At 39.0% G+C, this 17,707-nt stretch overlaps 1 protein-coding gene and 1 long non-coding RNA gene across 2 annotated transcripts; one reads left to right on the top strand and one right to left on the bottom strand.

Annotated features, from left to right (window-relative positions):
• Positions 1 to 2,744: 2,744 nt before the first annotated feature.
• LOC137815588 (uncharacterized) lies at positions 2,745 to 3,401 on the top strand. The gene has a single exon (XM_068618703.1). It carries the CDS (start codon positions 2,745 to 2,747, stop codon positions 3,399 to 3,401), a length of 657 nt encoding a protein of 218 aa, XP_068474804.1.
• Positions 3,402 to 13,172: 9,771 nt separating this feature from the next.
• Positions 13,173 to 14,485, bottom strand: LOC137815457 (uncharacterized). Its single transcript, XR_011081752.2, has 4 exons — positions 14,313 to 14,485; positions 13,725 to 13,855; positions 13,533 to 13,622; positions 13,173 to 13,302 (listed from the first exon to the last, which is right to left on the bottom strand). It is a non-coding gene; the product is annotated as an uncharacterized LOC137815457 (long non-coding RNA).
• Between the last annotated feature and the right edge of the window lie 3,222 nt (positions 14,486 to 17,707).

Here is a 17,707-nt window from a genome sequence, read left to right as displayed (position 1 = left end):
AAATTAATTTTTAACATTACATAACTTACTACCCAATATATAAAATTAAAAATAAAATATAAAATTATGATGTGGCAGAAGTCGTGCCAAGTTGGCATGACTTCAGTAAGACAGGGCAGAAGTCCTACCAAGTTGGCACGACTTTAGTATGACATGGCAGAAGTCGTGCCTAATTGGGATGACTTCAGCATATGATGTCGTCCCAATTAGGCACGACTTGCCTAAATTTGTAATTTTTTTTAAACGAACCCCATTTTGGTAAAAACCAAAAAAAATAACCCCATCATGGTCAAAAAACCGTCAGTGGCAGTTTCAATCATGAATAACATGTTGAAACTTATGGGAGTTTCAACGAAGCCTTTAAAATGATTAAGAAGGCTGGTGACAACTAGTGGTGGAACATTGAATTCCGTTGACAGATTACAAAAGTATATGTACACAGTTGAAGCGCAAGTGAACATTGTTTTGTGGCTTCAAGTGGGAGATTGTTGAGTGTGAAGTCAGGACCAATTGGGTTGGGCTGACTAGACACCATGTTTTGTGAGTGAGCTTAATCATTGCGTCCTCTTTATAATCTCTATTTAAAGAGATCATTGTACTTGTAGATGAGTATGCAACAGGAAAGAAATAAAACCTAATAGTTGTCCGTGTAAATGTAGGTTGTAGTTGGCGACCAAAGCACGTTAAATCTTGTGTCGTTTATTTTCTAGCGTTGTTTCGTGATTATGTGTGTTGTTTCCGCGTACATTTTTCTCATCAATTACATCATCTCTTTTTTATTCATTTTTGTAGAGTTCAGATAGTGTAAATTTTAGGTATATTTTAAATTCCTGCACCATATCAATTTTAATCTGTATTATGTTTTCTTTTAAATTTTTTAAAATTATCTTCTATTTTAGATTTGAAAATCTAAAATTTAAGAAGTACAATTCAAAAATTAGAATCTCATTCAAAAAAGGAAATCTGAAATGAAAAAAATACACTTAAAAAAAATTTAAAACACAAAATTTAAAAATACGTTTCAGAAAAGAATTTCTAATAAAATTTAGAAATGTGTTTCAAAATTTGAAAAAGTATTATAAAAAAAGATATGAAAGTATTTATTTATTCACATCCCTCCTTTAATCCAAAGTCATTTATTCATTTTGCATAATATTTTTGTCATTTCATAGAAATATTTTTAAAACAAATCGGTGGAGATTGAAAATGATAGGGTGTAATAAGAATTTGCCCATTTCAAATGGCATATAAATTTTAGGTTAGCTCAGTTTTATGTAAAGTGAAAGAGCCATTTTGTTCATTTAAAAAAATTAAAAAATAATTCTAGATCCAAAAGTTAATAAAATATGACTTTTTAAAATTTAGTTACATGAAATTAATTTTAATTTTTGAATATAGTATTTTTTATATAAATTATAATATATATGTTTTAATAAAATAATATTATTTTTAAAAAATTTAAATATAATTATCATTTTAAAATATGAGTTGACCCAAAAACTTATGTTGGACCTGCTAGACCCAGTTGAATTATGGGCTAAACCAGCCAGACATAAAGTGATATAGTTCATCCAGAAATTTTTTTTTTGTAGTCTGGCTTATTTTATAGGTCATTTAGGTAAGCGGGACTATATATCATTATTTATTTACACTTCTACACTTTCTTATTTTCTTTCATTATAATAATAAAATGATGAATAATAAATAAATATTTTAAAAATAATACATAATTTATAATTATTATAATAAAATCTTTTAAAAAAGTAATTTTTTTCGTTTATTCTCTTCAGAAGAAAAATTACTTTTATATTATTACTTTGTTTTTTCCTCATATTTTATCACCCCTCTCTATTTTCTTTTCTTTATTAAACACTGCATTACAACTGATAAAATATTTTTATTTTTTTTTATAGAAGAGGGGATGAGAAGAATTTATAAGAGGGGAAAAAGAGAAAATGTAATAATTATTGTAGTAGATACTGGGATGACCGACCGGCCCATGGACCCGGTCAATCCAAGTATTAAGACCCTACTTTAAGGTACGATATCGACCACGTGTCATATGTGGCCGACCGACATAAGGTGCTCAAGTCAAACCGTTGACCTAATTAGCAAAAGTCAATCCACGGTTAGGAAATGACCTAATCCAACCCTAATCGCTAAACAACCCCCTAATCCGGCCCAACAGCAAGGGTCCATCAAGGTAATATAAATATCACGCATTCCAAGGAAGAAGGTACGTCATTATCTACAGTATTCTAACCAACCGAATACGATACCCCACTGACTTGAGCGTTAGAGTGCCATTCGTAGGTACCCCACCAGCCTGAGGAGTCGTTCAGCGAGAAGGACCGAAGGAGGAAGTGAGAAACGACCGACATAGTTCTCCCAATCCCCAACCTAGTTCGAGAACAATTGGCGCCCACCGTGGGGCCGAGGAGAGGCAGCAGAAACCACAGCAGTAGATGGTATCAACCCGAAGCATGGCAAGCATGACCGAAGCAGACCAGACAACAATGATGATGGCCCTTCAGAGGGAACTGGCAGAGATGAGGAAGGCCCACGAGGAAGCCGCTAAGAAGAACGTGGAGGAAATCAAAAGCCTCCAAGAAGAGAACAAGCGAATGAAGAAGTTGGTCGAGGGGGTGCCGTCCCTCGCCATGACCAACTAGGCCGGCGGGTCTCACGCCACCGGTGCCGGCCTCCAGGCCGAGAAAGACACCAAGAACGACTTCATTCTGGAAATGGATGGAGAGTCCCATCCCAGCAAGACAATCAACACTACCGCTCCGGCGGGTCCGGACCGGCGCCATCCCTTCACTGACCGTGTCATGGAAACCCCCCTGCCGGACAAGTGGAAAGGCTTCAACAGGGATCGGTACGATGGGACGACCGACCCAGATGAGCACATGGACGCATACACGACCCACATGAGCCTGTATACCACGGACGACACAGTGTTTTGCCGAGTCTTCCCAACCTCTCTAAAGGGCAGCGCCCTGAGTTGGTTCACCAAGCTCCCAACACACTCTATAGACTGTTTCGAAACCCTAGTAGCGAAGTTCGACGTTCAATTCGCAACAAGCCACCCTCACCATCTAACATCCATAGCACTGGTCGGCATTCGTCAAGAGAAGGGAGAGTCCCTCAGAATGTTCACTGACCGGTTCAGCAAGGCCGCTATGAGCATTCGCAACCTCAGCCCCGAGGTAGCGATGCACCACATGCTGACCGCCCTCAGACCCGGCCCATTTGCCGATAGCCTGTGCATGCAGCCTGCTACCAACCTCGACGATCTTAGACGTCGAGCGGCGAAATTCATGCAGCTGGAGGAACTTCGTGAATTCAGAAACAACGCCCGAGCCGAGGCAAACGGGGAAAAGAAGGAGGATAGGGAGTGACAAGGAAGGTCCCGAACCGGCCGGGACCAAAAAAGGGACAATCGTGGACCCCGCTTCTCCCGCTACACACCTCTGAACGCGGAAAGGAGCAAAATTTTGCAAGAGGCCCTGAGCGCCGAGCTAATACCACCGCCCCGAAGGGCCTTGAGCCCAGAAAATGCCGACCGCAGCAAAAGGTGCTGGTACCATAAGAATACCGGCCACTCTACCGAAGTGTGCCAAGCCCTGAAGGACAAAATCGAAGAACTCATTCAAGCCGGGCACCTCAGACGCTTTGTGCGTGGGACCCGGGAGATGCGTTGCTCCCCATGCAAGGAGCAAACGCCTAGAAGAAGAGACCGAACCCCCCCAGGCCCACGAGAGGGTGACAGGCGGGGAGACCGACGGGGACGAAGAGACGATCCCCCACAAGCTGACACTCGCAGAGGCCGAGAGGTGATCAACACCATAGCCGGAGGGTTCGGTGGCGGAGGCGGTACCAACAGCGCACGCAAGAAGCACCTACGCGCCGTCCACCAAGTAAACCTCGTCTTCGCCCGACCAAGGATGCCACCAATCACGTTCACAGACGAAGATTTCAAGGGGATAGACCCGACCTAGGACGACCCCATGGTGATATCGGTCGATATCGATAACTTTACGATAAAAAAGAACCTCGTGGATCAAGGGAGCTCGGTCAACATATTATACTGGAAGACCTTCAAAGCCATGAGAATACCGGAGGAGGAAATGATGCCCTACAACGACCACGTGGTCGGCTTCTCGGGGGAACGCGTAGGAACGAGGGGCTACATAGAGTTGTACACAACGTTCGGCCTGGAAGGGGCCAGCAAAACCCTCAAGATCAGATACTTGGTTATAAATGCCAACACGTCCTACAACATCCTCCTCGGCAGGTCGTCCCTCAACAAGCTGGGAGCGATCGTCTCCACGCCCCACCTAGCAATGAAATTCCCTACCCTCTCAGGCGACATCCTGACCATCCACGTAGATCAAAAGGTCGCCCGAGAATGCTACGCCGAAAGCCTACGAGTCGAGCCTACACAACAGAGGCCCAGCGGCAGCCGTTCGCCCAAGCGCAAGATCGCCGGCCGTGGGAGAAGCCCCCATCGGCACTCCCCCCAACCAAAGAAGGGCATCACCATGGCAGATCTGGACCCCAGGGAAATCGAGCCAAGACTCGAAGCCAAGGACGAGCTACGCCGAGCCGAACTTGACGGGGAGGACCGGTACACGAGCATAGGCACGACAATGGCCGCCGCCGATGCGGACTTCGTTCACCAAACTCTCAAGAGGAACGTAGACCTCTTTGCTTGGACGACGGCTGACGTACCAGGCGTCCATCCGGACATCATCACCCATCGCCTCTCGGTGTATAAAGAAGCCCGCCCGGTAGCACAAAAGAAAAGAAACCATGAAGAGGACAAGCGGCTGGCCGCACGAAGTGAGGCCGAGAAGCTCCTAAAAGCCGACTTTATAGCCGAGGCATGATACTCCACTTGGCTGGCCAACGTCGTGATGGTCAAAAAGTCAAGCGGCAAATGGCGGATGTGCGTAGATTATAAAGATCTCAACAAGGCATGCCCCAAAGACTCATATCCCCTTCCCAACATCGATCGGCTCGTAGACGGAGCGGCCGGTCACAAAATATTGAGCTTCTTAGACGCCTACTCCGGCTACAATCAGATCAGCATGCATCATAGCGATAGAGGTAAAACGGCTTTCACGACAGACGGCGCAAACTACTTTTACAAGGTAATGTCGTTCGGCCTAAAGAACGCCGGGGCTACCTACCAGAGGCTCATGGACAAGATTTTCAAAGGGATGATCGGCAGAAGCGTAGAGGTGTACGTGGACGACATTGTGGTGAAGTCCAACTCGTGCGGCCAACACATCAAAGACCTACAAGAAGTTTTCGACGCCCTAAGAAGGGTCAACATGCGCCTTAACCTCGAGAAGTGTGCGTTCGGCGTTGAAGGTGGCAAGTTCCTCAGCTTTATGCTGACCCACAGAGGGATTGAGGCGAACCCTGACAAGTGCAAAGCCATAACAGAAATGAGGAGCCCGAAAAACATGAAAGAAATTCAACAGTTGCTTGGCCGGCTGACATCACTTTCCAGATTCGTCCCCCGCCTCGCCGAACGGATTAGGCCGATAGCCACCATGCTCCGCAAAACTTCGAAATTTAGCTGGAACGAGGGGTGCGAACAAATATTCGGCCAGCTCAAAGAATTCTTGTCGTCATCGGCCGTTATCAAAAAGCCCCGCCTGGACCTGCCTATAGTGGTCTACCTAGCAGTATCAGAGGAAGCGGTCAGCGCCGCCCTCGTCCAAGAAGTGGACCACGAAGAACACCCGGTGTACTTCGTCAGCCGAACGCTCCATGCAGCCGAGACCAGGTACCAAATGATAGAGAAAGTGGCACTAGCCCTGGTGCTGATAGTAAGGAGAATGCGCCCATACTTCCAGAACCACGAAATCAGGGTAAGGACCAACTATCCTATATACAAAATCTTATCTAAACCCGACCTTGCAGGACGGATGATAGGGTGGTCGGTCGAACTTTCGGAGTTCGACATCAAGTACGAACCAAGAGGTGCCATTAAATCCCAATGCTTGACAGATTTCGCAGTCGAGCTCCCCAGAAGCACAGAAACCTCGGCCAGATGGATCCACTACGTGGACGGCTCGTCCAACAAAACGGCTTGTGGAGCCGGGGTCGTCCTCGAGGGGCCTAGGGACCTACTGATCGAACAAGCCCTCCAGTTCTCCTTCAAAGCAACGAACAACCAGGCGGAATACGAGGCCATACTGGCCGGCCTCAACTTAGCAAATGACCTAGGCGCGCGGGAGGTCGCATGCAAGAGCGACTCCCAGTTGGTCGTCGGTCAAATCAAAGGAGAATTCGAAGTCAAAGAGCCCCTCCTCCAACAGTATTACCACACCGTCCGAAATGTCATGACCAAATTGGACACGGTGGCGGTCCAACACATACCACGGGAAGAAAACGAGCGTGCCGATGCACTCTCACGCCTGGCATCTTCGAAAAAACAAAGCCACCACCGATCGGTCGTCCAGGTGCGACTAGCACAGCCGAGCGTAGGTGACGCCGAATGCATGACAATCACCGAGACCCACACATGGATGACCCCGATCACCCAGTACTTGGAGCACGGAACATGCCACCCGGGGGAAGAGAAGAGCATCAGATGGCAGTGCGCACGGTACACCATGATCGGCCAAGACCTATACCGAAGGGGGTACTCAAAGCCACTCCTAAAGTGCCTCACCAAGGAACTCCCAATACGTGCTACAAGAAATCCACGAAGGGGCGTGCGGGAGCCACTCCGGAGCCCGAACGTTGGCGGCCAAGATAGTCCGCGCAGGATACTACTGGCCGACCGTCCATGGAGATAGCGCTGATTACGTTAAGAAATGCCAAAAATGCCAAGAGTTTGGCCCCCTCCACCACTGAAAACCAGAAGAACTGCACGGCATGACATCACCCTGGTCGTTCGCCATGTGGGGAATGGACATCATCGGTCCATTCTCACCAGGCAAAGGCCAGACGAAGCACCTGCTAGTCGCGGTAGATTACTTCACCAAGTGGATCGAGGCCGAACCATTAGCCACAATCACCGCCCGAAACATCCAAAATTTCGTGTGGAAAAACATAGTGTGTCGATTCGGCATACCACACTCGATAATATCCGATAACGGCCGGCAGTTCATCGACCAAGGCCTCATGACCTTCTACAACGACCTCGGCATCAAATCCCTCACAAGCTCCGTCGAGCACCCACAGACGAATGGACAAGCCGAAGCAGCCAACAAGGTTTTATTGAACGAACTAAGGAAGAGGCTCGACACCGCCAAAGGAAGATGGACGGAGGAGCTGCCCGAGGTCTTGTGGGCATACCGATGCACCCCGCAATCCACCACACAAGAAACCCCCTACAGCCTCACGTACGGCACCGAGGCCATGATACCAGTAGAAGTCGGGGAGCCATCCATCCGACGCCAACTCTTCGACGTATCCCTCAACAAGGAAAGTCTGGCGGTCGGCCTCGACCTCTTGAACGAGCTTCGAGATAAAAGCAAGATACGCGAAGCGGCATGCAAGCTCCGAGCGGCAAGGAGATACAATTCAAAGGTCCAGCCCAGAAGTTTTCAACAAGGAAACCTCGTCTGGAGAATGCGCAGCAACGCTAGGAAGTCGGACGGCAAGTTCTCATCAAATTGGGAAGGACCGTTCCGAATCCGAGAAGTAGGAGAAGGGGGGCTTATCACTTGGAACATCTATCAGGAAAAATTGTACCTAGGACGTGGAATGCCACGCACCTAAAGTTTTATTTAAGCTAAACATGAATAAAATACACGCACTCTTTCCTCGCCCGACCGATCCATCGGCCGGAGAGGTTTTAACGAGGCGTTTCGTACATAAGTGTATACAACGAATGACACGAACGATTCGGTCAGGATGTAGCCCTAAACGACATACCCTCCCGTCACCCACACGGTTCGGCCAGGATGTAGCCTTAACCGGCATACCCTCCCGAACCCGTACCCATTTCGGCCAGGATGTAGCCTTAACCGGCATACCCTCCCGTAACACACACGGTTCGGTCAGGATGTAGCCTTAACCGGCATACCCTCCCGAACCTGTACGCATTTCGGCCAGGATGTAGCCTTAACCGGCATACCCTCCCGTAACACACACAGTTCGGCCAGGATGTAGCCCCAAACGGCATACCCTCCCGAACCCGTACCCATCTCGGCCAGAGCGCAGCCTTAACCGGCATACCCTCCCGGCACACACCTAACGTTCGGCAAGAACCAAAGTTCGCATAAACAGTAAAACTCGTCTAAATCGAATTCGCTAAAGAACGACCGACTGATCGAAGCCCGTTACATTCACTTGGTTGATTTTAATTATCACAAGTCACTCAGTTGATTTCATTCGCCGACCGGTTGCTTAGTTCTTTTTACTTAGTTAATTTTACCACGATTTAAGATTAATTAGTCCAAGCCACTCGGCTTGTAAAGACTCGTTCGTCCAGAAAATGCAGAAACAATTGGAAACAACACTTATATTAATAAAAAAAGGTGGGGGCCACACCCCACCCCTAGGGGAACAAAAACATATACTAGCTGACCGCCTTAATCTTCAACGTTCAGAATGGCGATAGAAGGATCGGTCTCTTCAGCAGGCTGACCGCCCCCAGCAGGCACCAAGCGGCCATCAACAACCTCCATCTCTTGGTCAAATTGACCAGAAGGTGGAGGGCCTCCGTAAAGAACCTCGGCTTGGCGGACAGCCAAGTCAAAACTTTGGTTAATCAAAACCATGGTATCCTCCATGGTTTTCAAAACCTCGGCTTCAGCCGCCTCCTTCCCCTGCCGCTCGGCAACAACCTCCTTCTCCGCCAACGAGGCCCGGCGATCGGCCTTCTCCAACGCCTTGCGGAGAAGCACAACTTCCTCAGCCTTCTTAGCGTCGGCCTTCTCCAGCTCGACCAGCCGACTCTGGCGCAACTCCAGCTCGGCAGTTTGCGCACACAGCTGCTTCTCATAAGCCGTGTTGGCCTCCATGGCCTGCTTCAGATTATGACCCTCCGAGCCTTGGCACCCCGCCGGGCCAGCACCAGTCCCCAGCAGATCATCTCGATACCACCATCGAGAAGATCATCCTCAGGGACCGACTTAATCTCCTCCTCAAGGTCGGAGGGCAATCTGAAGCTGACGACCCGACTGAAAGTCCGATCGCCCCCCAGCAAGGCTAAAGCCGAAGCACCGGATGAGGCTATAGGTACCGCCACCGCCGTCGGAATGGGGCGGTTGAAATCATCGGTGGCGGGAGAGGCACCCCTGGCGGAACGACTAGGTGGGGGTACCGGCATCTGCCTTGCCTCTCGGACCGTGTGGGCGATGTTCCCACACTCACGACCGCGTTTCTTCGAGGGGCTCGCCCGGGCACTCTCCTCGACCCGGGGCCTAGCACTTGTGGCCCCCCTCTTCTCGTTTAGCTTGTTCTTGAACGTGTTCAACATCCCGACCGCCTGGGGGATCTCTCGCTTGGCGATTTCTGCAAATAAAAGGAGAATCGGTCAGACAAAGAAAGAAAACAATGAGAGGGGGCGAGGGGACAAATGTAAACGGCATACCCTCGAAAGCTTCCTCGCGATCGGTCGCATTGTACAACAACATAAGCGACCGAGCGGGGAGTTTCTTAGGAAGGTTATCGAACAAAGAGAAGATCTCCCGCTCATGCTCGCTCGGATAAGCCGGTTGCCGCCAATCCGTTATCTTTGTTGGACTTCGCGACCAAAATAACGGAAAGCGGGGTTGACCGACCTCGTCGAAAAAGTAGCGTGCTCCGGCCGGCTCCACGTACACTTTAAAGAACTTTTCTTTAAAGTTCTTGTAAGAGGCCGTGAAGGGCTTAAACAACACACTACCCGCCCGACTGACTAAAGACTGCCAGCTAATCAGCTTCGCTGGGTAGGAAGAGTAGAAGTGGAGAAAACAAACGGGAAGGGGACGCAACCCGAACGTTCGGCAGACAATGCGGAACGCCTGCATGGACGCCCAAGAGTTGGGATGAAGCTGGGTCGGAGCCACATTGAGCTCCCTAAGGACCCCGGACGTAAAGGCATCAAAAGGGAGAGATACGTGAAGGTCCGCAAAGAGACAGCTATACATGAAGAAAAAGGGAGGCTCATCAGACGACCGCTCCCTATAAACACGGTCCCCCAAAGAACAAGGACCGAACGCCAACAGAGATTCCTCGGCCGAAGCCTTCAAAACAGGAACCTCGTTTAAGAACTTGGCAACGGAGGCGTCGGTATAAAAGAGGGACGACACCTCGCACACCCGGGGATCTACCCAAGCCGGGCCCGCGTGGGGTCGCGGCCCCTCAAAAGGGGCCGAACGGTCCGACACGTTACCAGCGTTCTCCCGAACTAACCCCGGGGAAGGGACACTTCCCACATCTCCGACCGGAACGGCTTGGCCGGAGGAAGAAGAAGAAGAAGAGGAAGAAGGAGAAGATGATGACGAACAAGCGGGGGGAGACTCAGAAGGAGCAGACATGACTAACCTTTAGACGAACGAAGAAGGCAACAGAGATCGGTCGGATCGATTCGAGGTGTCGGAGCTCAAACAAAGTTAACGCGTGAAACACCACTATTCCCAGCCCCTATTTATAGCCCAGGAGGACCTCGGAATCCCAAACGTCGCAAGAACCTCAACCGTTGGATTCGCTTGATCCAACGGTTCGCATCGCTTGGCGCCCAGAAAAATCCCTCATTAATGCGCGTCACGCTAATCGCTCAGGCGCCCCCAAACATCACCTCACTCATCATTACACAGTCCGCCCGAGGCCCATTCTTCAGACTCTTCGGCTGTACCATCTCTCGAGCCTGGGAGGCAACTGTACCGGGATGACCGACCGACCCATGGACCCGGTCAATCCAAGCATTAAGACCCTACTTTAAGGTACGAGGTCGACCACGTGTCATATGTGGCCGACCGACATAAGGTGCTCAAGTCAAACCGTTGACCTAATTAGCAAAGGTCAACCCACGGTTAGGAAACGACCTAATCCAACCCTAATCGCTAAACAACCCCCTAATCCGGCCCAACAGCAAGGGCCCATCAAGGTAATATAAATATCACGCATTCCAAGGAAGAAGGTACGTCATTATCTACAGTATTCTAACCAGCCGAATACGATACCCCATTGACTTGAGCATTGGAGTGCCATCCGCAGGTACCCCACCAGCCTGAGGAGTCGTTCAGCGAGAAGGACCGAAGGAGGAAGTGAGAAACGACCGACCGAGTGACATCCGAAGACAATAGTTCTCCCAGTCTCCAACCTAGTTCGAGAACAAAAGAAAATATACAAATAAAAATTAGTTGAAAAAGAAAAGAACATGGAAAAAGTAGATGTATGTGAAAATATTTATATAGTTTTCTTCTTGTGTATAAGTTGTTTTGACCGAAATTGATTTTTTATGAAAATAATTATGTTTAAAAAGTAAAATTATTATAATAAAAATATTAAAGGATATTTTTTTATGAAAGCATATACTTATATTATAATTTCAATATTAAGTTATTATATTTAAAATTTAAATTTAAATTTAAAAAATATATATTTTATTGTAATTTCTATTATTAAAAAATATTACTAAAATTTGTTATCCTCTCTTGCTGATAAAAAAAAACTAAAATTTGTTATCCTAACAGTGAAACATAAGTTAACCTAAAAGTTGTAGTCCATTTAAAAGATAAGAAACACCAGCTAGAGCTGTCATTTTGCCACAACCAACAAGAAATAGGGATCTAAATTGAAGAAAAATAATTATATATTATACGTAAAGGAGCTAAATGCATCAAGCTTTTTATTTGATATATTCTATTTTTTTTTTGCTTTCTTAACTAATAAAATTTATTATATATTTTTTATAAAAAAAAAGTTTGTTAAATTTAATATTATATATAATTTGACCTTCTTTATTTTATAAAGTATTCATTAAAAATGTTCATATTCCATTATCGATACGTTTTTACTTTACATTTAAACTCACTATAAAAGTATTTTATAAATTTCATATTTTAAAAATAATCAAAGGAATTTCCAATTACCTGAAATTCTAAATATAAAAAATAGGTTACAAAATGAACATGCTTTCTAAAACTTCAAAATATGAAAAAGTTATTTAAAATATTATTTCCTTAAACTAAACATTTCTGAATTTTTTTAATCATCTTTTTCACCTTTCCGCCACTTGAATTTATTAAGAAAAAAAATATTGGCTATTTAAGTGTAGAGAATTCTCCAATTTCGTTTGTGATAGTTAAGGTTTTAGGGTTTAGTATGTTTGTCAAAAATCTATATCAAGAAAATATCTGTGATATTTTCATATATATATATATAATACTTTTCCGAAATAATTTTTAAATACTGTTTGAATATTTCTAGAATATTTATGGAATGCTTATTTTTATATGCATTTGAAAAGTATTTTTTTAAGTTTTTTTTAGATATTTTTAATAGTATTCAAAAAGTTTTGCTTTAAAAAGGAATTTTAATTTATTCACTTGAAGAGAATTAAAATAGATAAAAAAAAAATATTTGGTTTGTATATGCATTCTAACATTTGTCGTTTCGTGGAGAAAAGATTAAGAGTTTTGAATGAAAGAAGAGAAACAATATTGAGGAACATTAAGGAAATATATCCGTGTAATTAATAATGGTATTGTAAGACTTAGTATAAAGTTCTCTTGATGAATTAAACTTAACTTAATGTAAAGATGTCTCTTAATTGATTAAACTTAAAAATTGTGCTTTTAGATGATTGTAATGAAGGAAAGAATAACTTTTACATAAAAATGTAGCATTACTTCTTATTATATACATCTAATACTTGATATATATCTTTATTAATACAGAGAGTCAAGACTAGTACTGATATTCACACAAATTTTTTATTTTTGTATGATTACAAATGTGATTTCTATAAATTATAATCACCATAATTATAAAATAAAATAAACCCATCTTTATTTATCAATATTCTACATCTATATAGAATACTTTATATCAATATTCTACGTCTGTATAGAATATTTTAAAAATTTTAATCAGCGAATCCATAACATTTCCATATGCTATGGTATTACTAAGTATTGGGGCTTCATAAGCATATATATATATATATATATATATATATATATATATATATATATATACACGCATCCCCCAATTAATAAGATTTTTTATTTAATACATGAATCTGTAACTTAATATTAGATCGCACTTTCTAGTAGTGAGAGTTGTCAAAACAATTTGAGGATACAAATTGACATCGTCCATTGAGAATATCACATTAGTTCTCTGCATAAAGAAAAACATCATCTGTCATAAATCGGAAGCTTTATTATAGCTCAAAATGTAAAATTGGCTTGCAATGTAATTCAGTTTTCATAACGATGTAAACTCACGGTAATTCACAAAAATATTGCTGAATGACAAGACAACAAATTACTGGAAAAATAGTATCAATTTCTTCATATTGGCAACACTATTAACAAAAGAAAAGTGTGGTTTAGAGATTTGTAATTTACCTGGTGGTGGTTTGAATAATCTAAGATGGGGGTCCAAGGAGTTGACATTTCCCCTCAAATTCTATGTCATAGATGGCGTTTACAAAGTGCCTAAATTTCAGAAACATTAGTTTCTTATGCAGTTATTTTGTTGTGAGAGTTAAATGAGGAAAATGATAGAAAATGCAACAGAGAAATTGGGTTGGAGTGTACCTAGAAGCAGAGAGAGGGTTTTGATCTGTATTCACCACACTTTCTGGAGTCCTTTGTGCTCCTTGGGATGTAATACTTGTTCCACCTTTCGCAGTTTGGGTAGAAACCTTCTGCGACTACTCAAAACAAACCTATGCATTAAAGAAAAAATAGTATTAGTGGTCATCCAAAGTGTCATAAGAATCATTTTAACACGAGATGTAATTATAGGATCGGAGTTTAAGCACAGTAAAATTTTTTAATTTACTGCAGATAAAGGGTGGTTTAGTTGTGTTGTGTTGCATTAAGAAGTGAAGAGTTAGGTGGTAACTGAGGCAGCAAATTAGGAACAAAAGTGAGATTGAAGAACCCTCACAAGACAAAGATATAGATAGGGTCCGTGATTTCAACCACAGACCCAGCAAACTGCATAATCATATAAATTAACACATTTACAACTTGCACAAACAGACATAATTAGTTTCACTTAGAGTTTGAAAAAAATTAAAGCATATGACAGTAATACATGGTTTGGAACAAGAAATTTATGAGAGGAAATAAACATATGCGACATAGATTTATGAGAATGAATGTGGTTTTAGTGCTTACGGGAGGGGTAAGAACAGCAGCCAACTCAGTTATTGTCTCCTCAAAATTTTGAAAAGCAGTGTGTGGAGTGTCGGAATGGAAAAATGTTGGTTGAAAGGTGTTGTCGTTCCAGTCAATGAACATGTTAAGGGTAGTTTGTTCAAACTCCCCATCCATGTTCTCAACACCATCCATTTGTGAATGACAAAAGTGAGAAAGAGATTCAGTTGCACACTCTATAAATAGCAAAACCTTTTTTTTTTGCCATAAGAAAATTGAGAGACAAGGGCCACTCCCAGAACAGAATACAGACTGGATGCTTTGTTGTCAAAATATTTGGACAACATTAACACTAGGATGAACCCAGCCCGTGGGGACATTTAGGTAACTTAATAACATAATTAATTTTAATCTCATCATTTATTATAAAAAATGTTTAATAACAATTCATTTAAAAGATAAAAAATAATTAATGTTATATTTATTAAGTTAAAAATTATTTTATAATTTTTTTTATTATTAATAAAAATTTATATATTAGTTTTTAAATTAATATTTAATATTAGTTACTAGTTATTTAAAATTTTAAAGTAATTAATTTAGAGTCTAAGATAATTAGTAGTTAAAAATTTGATAGTTAAAGTTAAATATTAATTTAGAAACTTGTTTCATATTTCTTAATTTTATTTTTGATAAAAATTTAATTTAAAAATTACTTTATAAACATTTATTTATAATAGAAACTATTTTATATATCAATAATTTTTAGTTTAGTTTATAAAATAATATCTAATTTATACTACGAAAAAAAATTGTATAAAAATATATTTTAGATAAAAAAATAATTAATTATTATATTATATAAATTAAATATTTTTTTAAAATAAAAAATTATTAGTATCTAAATTAGTTTCTATTATTAATAAATAGTTTTTAAATTGATATCTAATTGATTACTATACAAATTTTATAATATAAATAATTAATAACTAATTAGATATCAATTTAAAAATTATTTAAATAAAAATTAATGTAAATATCAATAATTTTTTTAATTTTTAATACAATATCTAATTTAATCAATATAACAATTAATTATTTTTTATTTTTGAAATTGATTTTTATTTAATTATTTACAATAATGTTAATAAATATAAAAATTAATTAATTTATATCTCTAAAATTAGTTGTTGTTTATGATTTCTTTTAATAATAATTTAGGAGGCAAAACAAAATATAATAAAAAAAATGGACAATTAACTATTTATATTAATTCAAATAGCTTCACCATTGAATGCAATTAAGTTTATATTGTATCATTGTAGCTCCATTAAATTTTATTTTTAAAATTCAACACAACATTAATTATTATTTTTATTAATATTTTTAACTTTTATTTTAATTTATATACTGTGATATAGAAGTGAAAATTATAAAATACAAAATTTTATAAAAAATTTAGTAAAATTGAAAAATGTATTGTATTTGATAATTTATCTAAAAAAGCCTTTAATGGCACTTAATAAAAAAATTAATATATAAGTATAAATTGAATGTGCTATTAATGTATTTTGTGATAGCTTTTAAAAAATATTTATTGTTACAACTTCTTTGACCATTATTTGAATGATAATAACAAATAATTAGACTAAAATATTATTTTATATAGTGTTTTATTATGTTAGAAACAATGTAACTGCACTGAATGTTTTGTATTCAATACTCTTTAAATAATATTCTTAACGATTGCATATTAATATTTTTAGATCAATCCTAGAACATGCAGGATTTCAAAACTAGCATTCAGTTACAAAGACTACAAATATTAAAGTATTAAGATTAATTAAGTTAACTTTCATAATCGGTCAATAGTCTTTTAATTACTTTTTAAGTCATATCACATTATTTTAAATATTTTTATGATTTTAACTGTAATATAATGGTTAAATATTTTAATTAATATTTTATTTTAGTTCTTCTTAAAAAACATATTTCTAAATAAAAGATTATTCTTTTATTTTTATGATTCATATTCTTATTTAAAACTTAGATATTTTTTTTTCATTTTAACATATTTAAATAAAGTCTTATAGGACTTTATTTCTTAAATTTATTATTCAAATTTTTAATGTTTAAGCCAAATCTGAATTAAATAATGTTATATATAATTATAATTTCTAATTCAATAATTTCATTATAAAGTAAATTTTTATTATAAAGAAAATTGAAAGACAAGGGCCACTCCCATAACAGAATACAGACTGGATGCTTTGTTATTTGGACAACATTAACACTAGGATGAACCCAGCCGTGGGGACATTTTGGTAACTTAAAATAAGATAATTAATTTTAATGTCAAATATTTATTATAAAAATGTTAAATAACAATTCATTTTAAAAAGATAAAAAATAATTAATTGTTATATTGATTAAGTTAAACATTATTTTATAATTTTTTTATTATTTAAAAAATTATATATTAATTTTTAAATTAATATTTAATATTAATTACTAGTTATTTAAAATTTTAAAGTAATTAATTTAGAGTCTAAGATAATTAGTAGTTAAAAATTTTACAGTTAAGGTTAAATATTAATTTAGAAACTTCTTTCATATTTATTAATTTTATTTTTATAAAAAAATTAATTTAAAAATTACTTTATAAATATTTATTTATAATAAAAACTATTTTATATATCAATAGTTAGTTTAGTTTACAAAATAATATCTAATTTACCAGAGAAATTATTGTATAGAAATACATTTTAGATAAAAAATAGTTAATTATTATATTATATAAATTAAATATTATTTTAAAATAATAAAATTATTGATATCTAAATTAGTTTTTATTATTAATAAATAGTTTTTAAATTGGTATCTAATTGGTTACTAAGATTTTAGTTATCAACTTTATAATATAAATAATTAGTAGCTGATTAGATATCAATTTTAAAAAAATTTATAATAAAAATTAATTTAAATATTAATAATTTTTTTATCTTTAATATAATATTTAATTTAGTTAATATAACAACTAATTACATTTTATTTCTGAAATTGATTTTTATTTAATTATTTACAGTAATATTAATAAATATAAGAATTAATTATTTTGTATCTCTTGTAATTTATTATTTTTTTATAATAATAATTTAGGAGACAAAACAAAATATAATAAAAAAAATGTACAATTAACTATTTATATTAATTCAAATAGCTTGACCATTGAATGCAATTAAGTTTATATTGTATCATGACACACTGTATAATTAATTTTGCTAGTTTTTTGACTTTATGAATCCAAATATTAAATCATCTCTCTTACACATTCTTTAGCTTCCTAATTTAATATATTACGCGTATGATTTAAGTGCAAAAACATATAAACTTTTATGTTTGGTTTTGTTTAACGT

This window comes from Phaseolus vulgaris, chromosome 1 (assembly GCF_051622355.1).
Source record: "Phaseolus vulgaris cultivar YP4 chromosome 1, ASM5162235v1, whole genome shotgun sequence".
Taxonomy (NCBI): Eukaryota; Viridiplantae; Streptophyta; class Magnoliopsida; order Fabales; family Fabaceae; genus Phaseolus; species Phaseolus vulgaris.
This window is presented reverse-complemented; position numbering and strand designations above follow the sequence as displayed.

Excerpts from the sequence above, each read along its gene's own strand:
- LOC137815588 (XM_068618703.1), top strand. The coding sequence starts at position 2,745 with ATGGATGGAGAGTCCCATCCCAGCAAGACAATCAACACTACCGCTCCG.